General features: G+C 34.9%; 1 protein-coding gene across 1 annotated transcript in view; it reads left to right on the top strand.

Annotated features, from left to right (window-relative positions):
* Window positions 1–15,768, top strand: part of LOC114329572 (fat-like cadherin-related tumor suppressor homolog) — a 495,287-nt gene that overhangs the window by 424,796 nt on the left and 54,723 nt on the right. Inside the window, exons 14-17 of the mRNA XM_050663310.1 lie at window positions 5,013–5,505; window positions 6,920–7,081; window positions 7,141–7,458; window positions 14,457–14,715. Of these exons, the coding sequence (XP_050519267.1) occupies window positions 5,013–5,505; window positions 6,920–7,081; window positions 7,141–7,458; window positions 14,457–14,715 (1,232 nt within the window). The remainder of the gene's footprint in view (window positions 1–5,012; window positions 5,506–6,919; window positions 7,082–7,140; window positions 7,459–14,456; window positions 14,716–15,768) is intronic.

Here is a 15,768-nt window from a genome sequence, read left to right on the forward strand (position 1 = left end):
TTCTTCACAATTTACAAAAACACGTCCATTTTAATTGGAAGGGGGGCGAATTTTCATGCAAAATTCATGCCCTCAAATATAACCCTCCACTGCTCCACATCAAATACCAGTTTTTTTTAAATAGCAAATGTAGTCAAGTGGCACATCATTTGAAAGGTATTTTTTTTCTATACACGAACCTCTATTTTTTTTTAATTTGCCGAACAACTTTAATGATAATTTTGGATTTAACTAATTTATAATAAATTTGTTAAATCCAAAATTATGTTCAAACCTATTACGCAAATTAAAAAAAATAGAGTGTCGTGTAGAGAAAAAAATTACCTTTCAAATGATGTGCCACTCGACCACACTTGCTATTTAAAAAAAAGTGGGGGTTGAGGCGGGGCAGTAGGGGGTTACATTTGAGGGCATAAATTTTGCATGAAAATTTGTCCCGCTCCCAATATAAATCGACGTGTTCTTTTAAATTTTGAAGAAGCTCTTGGTTTCTAAGTTTCTAGGGGGGCCAAATTTTTGTTGGAACAGACTGTATATTTTTTACTAAATTTTGTTAAAAATGTTAGATCATTTCTGAACTTACAGTCTCTCTAGCCGGAGGCCTCGTAAGGCCGGGGCTGAGGCATTTTGCCACTCCTGCCACTCTATAGTTACGCCACTGGATCCAAGTAAGCCTCGAGTCTACTATTACCCCATTCCTTCCTGAAAATTTCATTTAACTCGGCATCTACAGGTAGAGCCTGTTACATTCTAACTCTAACTATGTCATTTAAGTTGCCATGAGCGCAGATGACCAGGTCAACCACCTACTCCAGAAAATAATGTCTTGTTATCAGCCAATCCATGACACTGTATCCTTCAATAACGTTGCGTTTATCACATGGCTGCTCAGCATGTCGTCTATTCATCTTTAGATTGTTTCGTTTTTTCCTTTTAGACGAATTGGTCTTGCGATTTCATCGTAGGAGGTGTTGTCGAACGTTCCTTCTATATCGAGAACTGCACACTGCATCACTTTTTCCAGAACGTATTCCACCCTCTGCACAAGACAGTTAGTCCAGGAACCGAAGCTTTTCACCTCGCAATTTTTACAGAATGGATCGATTTGCTTGAAAATTTGAGAATAAGTAGTGAATAGTCCAAGGATTAAAATCTATATGATGCCGAAAGGCGTTTTTACTATGGGGGTGGTGGCCACCCCATCTCGGGGGTGGAAATTTTTTATTATGTTTTGACCGCAAAAGTTAAAAATACTCCGCAAAAAGATAAAAACATTCATTTTAAGCAAAAAATGTTCCATATATTTTTTTGATAAAATTAATAGTTTTCGATTTATTCGCTATCGAAAGTCTTAGTTTTATATCGAAAAAATCAGTTTTTTTCGATATACTCATTTACGATTCACTCAATTTTTGCCGTAGAAAAAATGTTTTCAAACCAATTTCTTTGGAATTAAATAACCTACAATTTCATATTTAAACATTTTTTCGTATCTCTGATGATAATCTTTCTATTATGAAGAAAATGGCATTTTTTACCAAACTACAAAAATTCGTTATTCGTTTTTAACTCCAGTTTTTTAAAAACTAATCATTCGAAGCCAGTCAAACTTCTAGAATCTATTAATAATACATAAATAAAGAAGAATGAATAAGGCCAATGACTAAAAACACACCGCTAACTCGCATTATTATGCTTCCAATTGGATTTCTCCTTTTGTTTTCAAAAAAATATTTTGATTTTTTATCCGTAACTTTTTTATTTTTTATCGTACAAAGTTTGGTAAAAAATAATTACGTAGGTTTTTAAAAGACCTATAAACCTATTACTTACTATTAAATCTTTTTAAAATCCTCAGTCGCAAAAAGAGGTGACTTTTAAAGGTTTGGTAAAGGTGGTTTTTGCATGTTATTACAAGTTTTAATGGTCAATAGCTCACTTAATTTTTGCAGTAGAAAAATTTTTGCAAACCAGGTTCTTGGGAATTAAATAAGCTACAATTTCATATTTAAACATTTTTTCGTATCTCTGATGCTAATCTTTCTGTTCTGAAGAAAATGCCATTTTGTTCCAAACTACAAAAATTCGTTATTCGCTTTTGACTCCATTTTTTTTTAAACTAATCATTCTCAGCCGGTCAAACTTCTAGAACCTATTAATAATACATAAATAAAGAAGGCCGAATAAAGTCAATGACTAATTTTAATTGGGGTGGTGATTAGGGGGTTGATACCGATCACTTTTTCTCTGAAAAAAGAATGTATGTATACTTTGTACGCACGTAAGAAGTTATACTTCTATTATATGATTTCAGCGAAATAAAATACTTTTAACAATTTATTTTTGTTTTAATAATTAATTAATTAATAATTAATTAAACTGATTTTAATAGTTACTTACCACTTTCCAAAAATCCAAAATTTAAAAAAAAACAGCAATTGTCCGCATTTGAACCCGGGACCTCTCGATCCATAGTCGAATGCCGTACCAATGAGGCTACGAAAGCATTGTTTTGACGGTTTCTCGGACATTATGACAAACCACGGTAACAAATAGACGAAGTGAAGTATTAAATAAAAATGTTTTAATAATACGTATTACCTTACTCCCGAGGAAAACAAATCCAAAGACACAAAAATTATAATAAATATATTTACTAAAAACACTAATATATTTTTCCACACCTTTTTTGGACTGATACATGTAACTTAAAAAGATTTAGCAACGAACAACATTACAACATACTGTTTCTGTGCGCATGCGCGCAGAATAATAAAAATTCACTCCCTATCGCGCCTAAAGAAGTATAACTTCAAAAATAGGGACTGACATTCTTTTCATTATAAGTCACTTAATTTTTGAGTTAGAGGCCTTTTTTTATTTCTGGAGAGAGATATTTTTAAATACTTTAAATTAGTTCGAACAAGTTATCCTCGAAAAATGCATAGTTTTCCCGTCTTTTGACTTTGAAACTACAATATTTAGCATTTGACAAAGAAGAGCTAACATATAATAAAGTATAGCTCGATTACTATTGGTCGTGAAGAAAAATAAAAAAAGCTTTTGTTTATTTTTTCAAAAGGTACATTTTTGTTAAGTAAAGTTGTTTTGATAAAACGAAAAATTTTGGAGTTATTAGTTATTAGCATAAAACTTATTAAAAACATTGATTTTTTCGATATAAAACTAACACTTTCGATAGCGAATAAATCGAAAACTATTAATTTTATCAAAAAATTGTATAGAACGTTTTTTGTTAAAATGAATGTTTTTACCAACTTTTGCGGTCAACATATAATAAAAAATTTCCACCCCCGAGATGGGGTGGCAACCATTTCCATGGTAAAAGAGCCTTTCGGCATCATATAGATTTTGATCCTTTGACTATCCACTACTTATTCTCAAATTTTGAAGCAAATCGATCCATTCTGTAAAAATTGCCAGGTTTTTTCCTATTTTAAGCTTCATTACTTGGACTAAGTGCAGGTCCGTTTCTCTAGAAAATTCTGCTCTATACACATACTCTCCCTGATGTATCAACCTTTCAATCAATACACCATTCCTAAACTTTTCATCTAAACAACAAGTTGGCAAACAGAGAATTGCGAGTGTATTTTAATAACAAGCTGTTAAAACACAATAAATACCCGAAATACCTTGGGGTTACTCTAGACAGAACGCTCACATTCAGAGAACACCTGACGAAAACAGCAGCAAAATTGAAAACACGCAACAATATAATACAGAAACTCTGCGGCACTACATGGGGGTCCACAGCATCAACATTAAGATCCTCTGCTCTTGGCCTGATATATCCGGTGGCAGAATACTGTGCTCCAGTGTGGCTAAATAGCAGGCATACCCACCTGGTCGACACCCAACTAAACCGTACTATGCGTATGATAACAGGCACAATTAAGCCCACCCCTACAATGTGGCTACCTACCCTTAGTAATATAGCACCACCCAACCTACGCCGCGAACATGCATTGGTTAAAGAATATAACAAAATAATGGACAGTCGCCAGCTTCTAGTCCACAACGACATCCCCGATATTCTTGGAAACCGTCTCCGATCCAGGTTACCCCCTCTACAATCTGCTCAAGCGCTGCAGCAATCCAACTTTGACTTAAATACCCGATGGAGAGAAGATTGGGAAAGTAGGACAGATCCGCATTACCATAGTCTACCGGACATCATAGGGAAACCTGGCGAATTTGAACGTCCCCGTAAGATTTGGGCAGCTCTTAATCGAATTCGAACAAACTGTGGAAGATGCGCCGACTCCCTCCACAGATGGGGTAAACTCCCCTCGCCTTCTTGTGACTGCGGCGCTGCAAGACAGACGATCAGTCACATTGTTCAGGACTGCCCACGCAGAGCATACACAGGCGACCCTATAGACTTTGTAATGGCAACCTAAGGGACAATCGAATATATAAAAAAATTGGACATCTGTTTGTGATGCATTGTATAATGCATAAATCTAAATATATTCTGTGATATACTTAAGCCATACGCTAAATAAAATAAACCATCCCTACTCTGTCTATCAAGTAGTTTTCCTAAAGTCTTCACCTAAGCTCACCTTTAGTATCACACATGATTTCTTGTACAGAAGGTTATCTCTTTTATATAGATGTATTGGAGAAATCCCCTCCGAACGCGTTGATTTATATGGCTTAAATAAGTGTATTGCCCATTTGATTTGTTATTCTGATTCTCCTCTTCTTTTTCCACACCCCAGTTTTCCTCAAAATTAAAAAAGTTATAGTCTTCAATCCCGTCTGTTGTCATCCCCATTGAGGAGAATATCCCTATATACGTTACAGTTGACAGTTGATACATTATGTAACTAACAAAATTAATAGTTTGTAATGTTTTATCTACATGTTTGTCTTATGTAGATGAATTTTAATTTATTTAGTTGTGCCAAATGTCAAAAGAATAAATAAAAAATAAATTTTGAAAATAAAAATGACACATATACTTAGACATCTTTTGTTTTTAGGTACCAGAGAACAGATTACCAGGTTTTACTGTCACCATAGTAAACGCCACCGACGAAGACATGGGCGAGTTTGGAATAATTTCGTATAATATCCACTCTCCTCTCCTCAGCGAGACCTTCTCCATTGAGAAATCTTCCGGAAAAATAACAACAAAAACGAAACTAGATAGAGAAAAACACAAAATGTACGAAATTCTAGTCAGTGCCACGGACGGAGGGGGACTCTCGGACTTCATGACAGTGAGAGTAAAAGTTGGAGACGAAAATGATAACACTCCAAAGTTTTTGGTCAAAGAGTACAAAGTGAGCATTCACTCTAACTTAACTACTAGTAGCAGCTTCGCTAAAATAAAAGCAGTCGATGATGATGAAGGAATTAACGCAGAGTTAGTATATACCATATACGAGAAGAAGCAGTCCGAAGTTGGGAGCATTTTCGCCATTAATCACATTACTGGAGAGTTGTATTTACTGAAGAATGTGTACAACTCTGGTAAGTACTATTTTCTGGGCTTTTTTGCTTCATTTGCACGAATTTCGCTCTTTTTTTATTATCTTAGATTTTCCTTTGGTATTTGCACTGTTGGGCAAGAAACTAGACAGTTTTATTCTCTAACATGTGCTTTAACTGAAGCAATACTAAATAAGAGTTAACAAAACTTTCAAAAACCGAAAGAAACATAACGTAAACTAATATCGCGTGTTTCCCCCTCTACTTTTAGTAACAGCTTCACATCGCCTAAGCATGCTGGATAGTAAGAGGGCTATACGATTTTGGTCTATGAAGCAGTTATGAAACAACCATAGGTTCTATATCTTGCTGACGAAGTCTTAATTGTGTACCGATAATATCTCATAAGTGTTCGATAGGATTATGTCGGGATTGTATGGGGATTAATTCAGTGTGTGAATATACATATGCATACCTCACTTAAATTTTTAGTAATGGCACGCGCTACGTGAAGCCTTACGTTATCATGCATTAAGATAAAATTATTTCCTATATAAGATACGAAAGGATCGCGTTCAAATAAACCTTTTTGTAATGTACTTATCGCGTAAAAATAAAAAATCCGTTCTTGTTGTTCCACCAAGGAAATTCCTTCCCAAAACCTCACAGAGCCACAACTCCTCCATTAAACAATATCGTCTCTCTTATGTTGCACTGTGCATACCGCTCATCTGGTCGACGAATAATTCTTAATCGTCAATCAGTTCGTAAGTAGATCGTTTAGTTATGTTTCTTTCAGTTTCTTAAAGTTTTGTTAACTGTTGTTATTTTTTATTGGTAATTTAGTGTTGTTTCAGTTAAAACACATGTTAAAGAATAAAACCGCCTATTTTCTTTGTTTTTACACATATCAGGGAAATAAAAAAAAACAAAATGTTCACAAAACTTGAGGCTACAACATTATGTCGATTTATATCCACGTTCGTACCTTGTCCTCCCTACAGGGTATCTCAAACTTAAAATAAGAAAAGCATTTCCTTTCTTCTGCCCGGTATAAGCCCAAAAGAGGAGTTTGACTAAGCCTTTCACCAACAGTTTAAATACCAAAGAAAATATCTAAAGTAATAAACAAAATGGCGGAAACCGTTAATTCGTCCACGAGAAAATCAACTATCAAAATAAGCATAATTTTTAAAAGTGCAAAATTTTTACAGTTGTGTATTATATAATATCCTGATTTACTGTATGTACAGATCTTCTAGATGTAGATTAATATTGCCTTAATATCCCGAAAATTTATACTTAAACTGAGATAATCGTTGTTTATTGAATATATTTAATGTAAAAGTAACTACATGAAAAATGTATTATGTGAATCTGGAAAAGTCCGAAGTAAAAAATCTTTTTTTGCATCTTCACATACAGCGATAATGCCAAAAACTTGTATTTTTTTCAGTTGGCAAAACTTTCCAGTTTTTCGTTAAAGCTAGCGACCGAGGACGACAAGAAAAACATGCAGAAGTTCCTGTAAGCGTCCTCATAATGGGACCAAAGGACTTCCCTCCGATATTTGAACGAGATGTAGGAAAGTTCTTCCTTTCTGAAAATTCAGCCACAGGTAAAAAAATTATGCCTTTTAGCATTTTTGCAATTTGAGTTTACCTATGTATTTTTTAGGTACCGTTATTACTCGACTGAAGATGGTTTCCAACATCTCCGTTAATTTCCAAATAATATCAGACTCTGAGGATGATCCGCAATTCTCGATTGATTCCCAAGGGCAGATTTCTTTGTCCAAACCGTTGAATTTCGAGATGCAGAGTTCCCATTTCATCGGAGTTTTGGCTCTAACTGATTCTAGTCCGCCTTTAGTAGCATTCGCTGAAATAATACTGCAAGTTCAAGACGAAAATGATCACGCCCCACAATTTGAAACTTCGTTGTACCATTTGAACTTGGCCGAGAATGTTGAAGAAGGAAGATCTGTTTTAAGAGGTAAGGACAACTTTGCATCTCATAATAATTATACACTGCGCTTCAAAATTAACGCATACTTTTAAAATTCTTATTTTGAGTTGTAATGAAAAAAATTTTGTTTGTTCATTTCTGCTTTATGGTTGTTTTAGAACATCTTAAATAAAAAGCTTTTCTTTTTTTACAAAAAATGTATTGTAATTAACAATATAACATCATAAATCTAAACATCTAAACAAACAACTGATCTAAACAAACTAATATTATAAGTATATAACGGAATTGAAATTTTTAAAGTTCAAGAAAGTACTAGTACCGAGTACTAGTATCGAGTATTGCCTCCTCTGGTATTTATTACAGCTTGACAACGATCTCTCATACTGAGAATTACCGTTCTAATTTCTTCTTGACCAATTCGATCCCAAATTTCAACTAACCGCAAAACAGTTCATCCAATGTGTTTGGTGCATTAGTCGTCTGCCTATGATGTCCCAAACATGTTCTATTAGGTTGAGGTCAGGACTTCTCGCAGGCCAATCCATGGCAAGAATTCCAACCTAATGACGATATTGCTGCACAATTCTTGCAATGTGTGGCCTGGCATTATCTTGCATAAGCATGAAATTATCCCCAATAAATGGTGAAAATGGCGTGATATGCTCTTCTAAAATGTCTGTTATAAAATTCCATACGAGCCTCCAAATTAATCCCAACCCACACCATTACCGAGCCGCCGCCATACTGTACAGTCCCTACGGTGTTACACTGTGCGTAGCGTTCCCCAAGCCTTCTGTACACTCGGTTTCTCCTGTCATCAGAAAAAAAGGCAGTACCTGGATTCATCGGTGAACAATATTCTTCCGCAATCTTCATTATTCCAATCAACATGTTCACGAGCAAAATGCAATCTTTGCCTTCTATGGTCTCTGGTCAATGATGGGCCAGTTGGTGCCCTTCCAGTGTGTAGGTCGTTTGCGGCAAGTCTTCTTCTAATCGTATTTTGGCTGATTCTTAAGTTATAACGATCCAAAAATTCATTTTGTAGAGAAGTACTGCTAATAAACCTTTGTCTCGGTGTACGAAGTGTCAAAAACCGGTTTTGATTAGGAGTTGTAACCCTTCTACGGCCATAACCGGGTCTTCTAGAGTTACTTCCAGTAACAGAAAAACGTGTTAACACTCTTGAAATGGTTGACTGAATGACGTTAAAACGTTCAGCGAGTTCGACTTGAGTGTATCCTTGTTCGTAAAGAGTAACGATTCAGTTACTTTCTGACAAATTTCGATTTTCTTGCGGCTGGGGGTTAATTTCAAACAAAAAAACACTCAGTAAACTTAAAAAAACCCCTTTAAATGTTTAGCACAACGTATTCCAACCTAACTAAATTCGAAATAAAATGATGCACAACTAGCATGTTTTTATTTTTTTTGCAAAAAATTATAAAAACATCAGCGTTTTTTACCGTTCTTTCGATAAATTTTACAATATACCAGGGTAACAATAATATATTATCACAAAAATCGAAACATTAAAATTATTTGATTTACCAGGGTTTTTAAAATTATGCGTTAATTTTGGAGCACAGTGTGGAGCAAGTTTTGCAGATCACCACTATTTCATAAAGATAAAACCAAAGCATATATATACAGTTGAGTGCAATCGACTCAAAACTATTTTGCAAAAGTACGTCTCTTGTTTCAGTCTAAAAAGTGTAAATTTAAAAATGTTTAGTGCACAATTACGATTAAACTCATTGTTGAGCTTTAAAAAAGTTTTATAAAAAAGGTAGAGTGGGGGTCCGAATTTGACTCATTGAAATCAACACGCATCGACTTGTTTCGGTTAACATAGTACGCATCAATTTGCATCTTCTTCTTTAAGTGCCATCTCCGCGGCGGAGGTCGGCAATCATCATAGCTATTCGGATTTTAGAGACGACTGCTCTGAAAAGTTCATTTGATGTACATCCGTACCATTCTCTCAGGTTGCGCAGCCACGATATTCTGCGTCCCCCTATGCTTCTTTTTCCTTGAATCTTTTAATGCATAATCAATTGGAGCAAGTTGTATCTCTCTCCACGTGTAATATGTCCGAGATATTCCAATTTTCTTGTTTTCATGTTATTTAAGATTCCCATTTCTTTATTCAGCTTTCTCAAAACCTCTTTGTTTGTGACGTGTTCTGTCCACGATATTTTCTGAATTCTTCCGTACACCCACAGCTCGAATGATTCTAGTTTTTTTATTGAAGCCGCATTCAAGGTCCAAGCTTCCATCCCATAAAGAAAACGTAGCACCTAGCCAACCTAACTCTTAGCTCCAACTTCAAATGCCTTGTGCAGAACACTTTTCTCATTTTGTTAAAATTTGCTCTAGCCTTTTCTATTCTGATTTTGATTTCCTGTAAGTAATCACCTGTGGAGTTGATTATTGTTCCAAAGTATGCATATTGGTCGAGTCGTTCGACATTGGATCCGTTTTTGAAGAGATTCTCGTTTATTTCTTTGAGTTTTTGATATTCTCATAAACTTTGTCTCCTTGACATTCATTGTTAGACCCTATTCTTGTCCAAACTCCGCTATTCTGGTCACTATACTATCAGTAAATTTCAATAACAACCCACTTATCTACAATCAGCTGTGTCCCGAATATATTGTCAGTTATGTCCGCCGACAAGGAGGAGGCCGTAAACGAATAACAAGGGAAAGAAATGATCGATTTCTTGTATCGAAATTCCTGAGAAATCGACATTTGACTAGTGCTAATCTCAACGAAGTTCCTAGAGAGATCCGAGGTGTGGTTATCAGCATTTGGATAGTTAGATGGAGACTGAAGGCGGCTAACGTGACACCAAAAAGGGCAGCTACACGTTCCGAGCTAACTGTAGTCCAGAAGCGAATCAATGGAATTATTCTCCGACGAAAGTAGGATCTACCTGCACGCCAACGACAAAAGGCGCTGAGTCTATAGAAGGCCAGGAGAGCGATTGGCCTAATGTTGTATATACGAAACTGTGTCATATGGAGGCGTTTTTTCTATGTTTTGGGCAGAGATTTTCATGGATGGGAAAACCTACTTGGTTTTCGTGCTTGGTGGAGGACGTGGAGGAAGGTTTAACGGACTATCGTTATATCAAAACATTTTGAAGGAACATATACAGGGTGTTTGGTAAAGAATGGGCCATAGCTTAACCTCATGTTCCTGAGCCGATTCCTAGGCCGATTTAAGCCAACTTACCTTAGTACAAAGTTTATAATAACCGAGATACAGGGTGTCAAAGTTAAACTTTTTTTTTATTTATTATTGAATATTTCGTGACAGGTATGAGATAACAACATGAAATTTGGTAAGTGGGGGTTTTTTGAGTCTAGAAAACTAAATTCCCTACCAAAAATTATGTATTGCCCAGTGGGCGCCACATACGCCTTTCAGCACTCATTTATTACGTTCAATTTTTTTTATCCCTCACTCTGTATAATTTTGACATTAAAATTTTCGTTTTCGAGATAAACGCATTTTAAATCTGCGATACACCATCATTTTTAGCATAATATCATTGTAGTTACACCCGAAAAATAACTTAAAACCATAAAATTATCCAAAAATGTATCGCAAATTTCTTCAAATGGAATTTGCGATGCAATGACATAAATTTGAGAACTGGCACAATTATTATGGTTTCAAGTTATTTTTCGGGTGGAACTACAATGATATTATGCTAAAAATGATGGTATATGGCAGATTTAAAATGAGTTTATCTCGAAAACGGTTGAGTTTAGGGAGATGAAAAAAGTATACCTTTTTTAAGTAAAACTAATAGGAGAATAAAAATTTTAATGTCAAAATTATAGAGAGTGAGGGATAAAAAAAATTGAACGTAATAAATGAGTGCTGAAAGGCGTATGTGGCGCCCTCTGGGCAATACATCATTTTTGGTAGGGAATTAAGTTTTCTCGACCCAAAAAACCCCCACATATCAAAGTTCATGTTGTTATCTCATACCTGTCAGGAAACATTCAATAATAAATAAAAAAAGTTTAACTTTGACACCCTGTATCTCGGTTATTATAAACTTTGTACTAAGGTAAGTTAGCCTTAATCGGCCTATTTTAAGCTCAGCAACCTGAGATTAAGCTATGGCCCATTCTTTACCAAACACCCTGTATATGGTTCCATACTCGGGGTTCATTGGTGATGCCTTTATTTTAATGCATGATAATACACGATGCCATACCGTACGAGTCACCACCACCTCTCATCACCTCTCTGACTGGGATCGGTAGACCTAAATATATTGGCCTGCGTAGAGATCGGACTTAAAGCCAACAGAGCATGTTTGGGATAAGATTAAACGAAGGGTCGGGAACAGAAATCGTGCACCAGGGAACATAATGGAATTGAGCGCTGCTCTTAATGATGAATTGGAAGCAATGCCTCAATAATGTATTAGAAAAATCATCCGATTCGTACGAAATCGATTGGAAAGTGTAAATAAGAATAGGGGTGGTAATTTCGAATAGGCACAGACACTGAAATATAAAGAAATTCATTTTGTAATTGATGATTTCACCGTTCATAACGGCTTTCTTGCGTTCATCCCAAAGATGAATATTTAAGAAACTCGTTCATATTGCACATTGTTTTTATAATTCGTCCTCAAAATAATGCACTATCAGTTTTTGTAAGTTCAATAATAAGTTGTTCAATAATAAGTAAGTCATTGTTGGCATATTACATATTATTTTCATATTACATATTACATATGTTATTTTCATACTTCTTTGTATATTAGATATGTTATTTTCATACTTCTTACATTGAAACAGGAGGTGTACCTAATCTAAAATCTCGCTTTTTAGTCGATTATTTTGCACTCAACTGTATTTTTTAGTTTGAAAAGGTTTTGTACCGACATTACATCAACATTGTAAAAAATCGTTGCAGTCTAACACTCATTCAGTATGTTCTTCATGAAAATCCATCATGTATTCTGGAATTAAATACCGGAGTAGGTATTTACTTTCGCCTCTGTAAACAAGTGTCATTCGTTAAGGTTCGCAGTTTGCTCTGAGCTGTGAGGGATAAATTCAGCGAACGTTGTTTCAATTTACAGGTTAAAATTATTCGATTCTTTTGAATGGTAAAAGTTGCAACTAAAAACATTTAAATTTCACTGCTTAGTCAACTAAAATTTCTGTTGAAGACTTGTAACTCAATTTACGATTTTTCAATAGTTTAACCGCTATAAATATTACTTAATGCTTATTACTTTGTGAAAAACGACAGATTGTAATAAATTGGGATGTCAATAAAAAAATTTACGATTTAAACATATAATGTCGTGGATTTATGGATAAGAAACTGATTTTTATGAAACTTGCTAAAGCATCTACTGTTTTGATTAGTTACCTAATTCATTTGTGAAGAAGATCTAGTCCCTCTTGATCATATATTACCTTATTTAGTTATGATGTTATACTAATCTATGATGTAATGTATCTATGATCTACGCTTTTATTTCCTCAGAATGTTTCCAATTTGTATAATTAGTATTTTTATAAGTTCCTTATGCAAACATATTAGTTACAAACGCAAGCTCTCTCTCTCTCTCTTTCTCTCTCTCTCTCTCTCTCTCTCTCTCTCTCTCTCTCTTTTCTCTCTCTCTTTGCTCTATCTTCAGCTGCTCTAAAGGTTACGCAGAATGAGTGGCCTGCCGGATTCTGAATTTGATCGGACTATCTGGTTGATGACTGTCCTCTTGGTTTCTGGAACGTTTCCAGAAACAATTAATCCTTCTAAATGATTGTTACCTTTGCGAACCAAGTGACCAAAAACTGTAGAATAAACTGCAGACATGTTGTGAAACCAACCCTGCATTAACCAAAGCTCTGTAGAAAGAGTGACGTACTACAACTACCTCGGTACCATAATAAATGAAGCATAGACCAACAACCAAGAAATAAGAGCGGGCATCGGCGAAGCTAGCTCCACCTTCAATCGGATGAAAGCGTTCTTCAAGAGCCACAACCTCTTTCTTGGCATACAAGTAAGAATGCTGGAATGCTACGTCTTCTTGGTCCTTTTTTATGGTGTTGAATCGTGGACCTTGAACGAAGATATGTCCAGATAATTTGAAAGCATTTGAGATGTGGCCATATCGGCGAATTCTTAAAATACTGTGGACTGACCGGGACACAAATAAGGAGGGCCTCAGAAGAATTAAGAAGAACCGAGAGCTACTGACAACCATCAAATCCAGAAAGTTAGAATACTTAGGACACATAATGTGAAATAAATTCAGATATGCCCTCTTACAAGCAATCCTGCAAGGAAAAATATTTGGAAAGCGAGGTCCAGGAAGAAGAACGACCTGGTTAAAGAACGTCAGTACCTTGTTCAACACAACATCTGTGCCTCAAAACCTCAGTACTTATCTGTTTATCATAAGCTAAAGATTATCTCTCTCCAAATTTAAGTTAGGAGGCGCATCGCATTTTTTGCCATACCAATCCGAACTTTTGCTATGCAATTGCCATAATTAGTTATTCCTGCAAGTGTTTATTCAGCTGAATAGTGTTGAATATGTATATCACCATTATTTTCTTCTTGTCTTTATTAATTTTAAGACCAACTTAACTTCTTTCTTCTTCTTTGGCTTCTTGCTCAACTCTTTGCAGGAGATCTAGTATTTCTTGTTCATTTGCAGCTATACGTATGGTGTTTAACCTCTCTCTCTGGTCTGAATTGTCTTGAGAACCTCCAATCTAGTTGTACTGTTGCCTGTTGCCATATTAGACTGGTACAAAATCATACAAACTTTTAGCAAGGTACATAAAAAATAATAGAGGTCAAAAGACTAATCTCTGTGGCCCATATTATATCTAGAACGTAATAGTGTAATAAACAGAACATTTTGCGAAATAGGAATTTTGAAGAGAGTAACTTTTTAATCTTTACACAGATTTAAAATTTATTTTACACAATGTATGTTCATCAACTATATTTTTTTGTATTTTCAGTAATCGCCCATGACGATGACCAAGGTAATAACGGGGAAGTCCGTTATAATTTCGCTTCAGACATAGGAGATACGGCAAATTTATTCGCAATAGACAGCCACACGGGATGGATAAGCGTTATAGCCAAGCTGGACAAAGAAGTCAAATCTGAATACAAATTTTTCGTAACAGCGACTGATAACGGTTCTCCCAAACACTCTGCAAGAACTACAGTTTTAATACGGCTTAAAGATTATAACGACAGTCCGACTACTTTCAGGTAAGATGTTGATCGATGATTTGCCGTCGATATTTAGGCATTCGTTAACATCGATGGTAACAGCAGTGTTAAATGAAAACATCTAACACCAGTAAAATGAAAACATCTAACACCAGTAAAATGAAAACATCTTGAGTTTTAGTAAATACAATATGTATAATTATTATAAAATTTCACAGAATCGTTACTACGTAAAAAATATTCCAATTGAAATGATTTCATTATGGTTGAGACAGTTTGTCCTATTGTACTACATTGTTAACAGATTATATTTACTACCTGAAATTTGGGAAAACAATTTAGGATAGATTTAGAAAACAATTTAAATATTATTCATTTGATATATGATATTCATTTGAATTTGAATATATTATAAATTTGATAAGACTGGTCGAAACATATTGTTTAAGTTGAGATTATTTCTATAGTATAGTACCTAAGCATTTAAAAAATGTATGTATATTTATATTTAAGACTTTAAAATCCAGTGAAATATCTGACTTTTTAATTTAGAAAACATTTTGGTAATATTCAACCCATTCTAAACTTTTTTAGTTTTTAAAAATTAAAAACTTCAATCTACAATTTTAGAATGGGTCACCATCATAACTGATCTTCTTCTTCTTAAATTACCGTCTTATATAGTCATATCGAAGTTTGGATGTCAACATAGCAATTGCCACTTTATTTATGGAAGCTCCAAAAGGTTGGCTGAAGCTCAAGTTAAACTATTCTCCCATATTCCGTAACCAAGAGATTTACCTTCTTCCTGTATCTCTTTTACTTTCCATAATCAACTGTAGCAGTCTATATCTTGGCCCTCTCATGATATGTCCAAAATGTTCAAGTTTTCTCTTTTTAATAGTTTGAACTACATCTTCATTTTTATTGACTTTGCTCATGACTTCAATATTGGTAACTGTCTGTTCGCGGTATACACAGCATTCTAAAATAGCACCAGCGGTATAATGCCTATAATTTTTAATCTCTAATTGTTTCAGCGTCCAGATCTAAGGGCCGTAGAGTAGCATTGTAAAAACATAACATCGCAGG

This window comes from Diabrotica virgifera, chromosome 1 (assembly GCF_917563875.1).
Source record: "Diabrotica virgifera virgifera chromosome 1, PGI_DIABVI_V3a".
Taxonomy (NCBI): Eukaryota; Metazoa; Arthropoda; class Insecta; order Coleoptera; family Chrysomelidae; genus Diabrotica; species Diabrotica virgifera.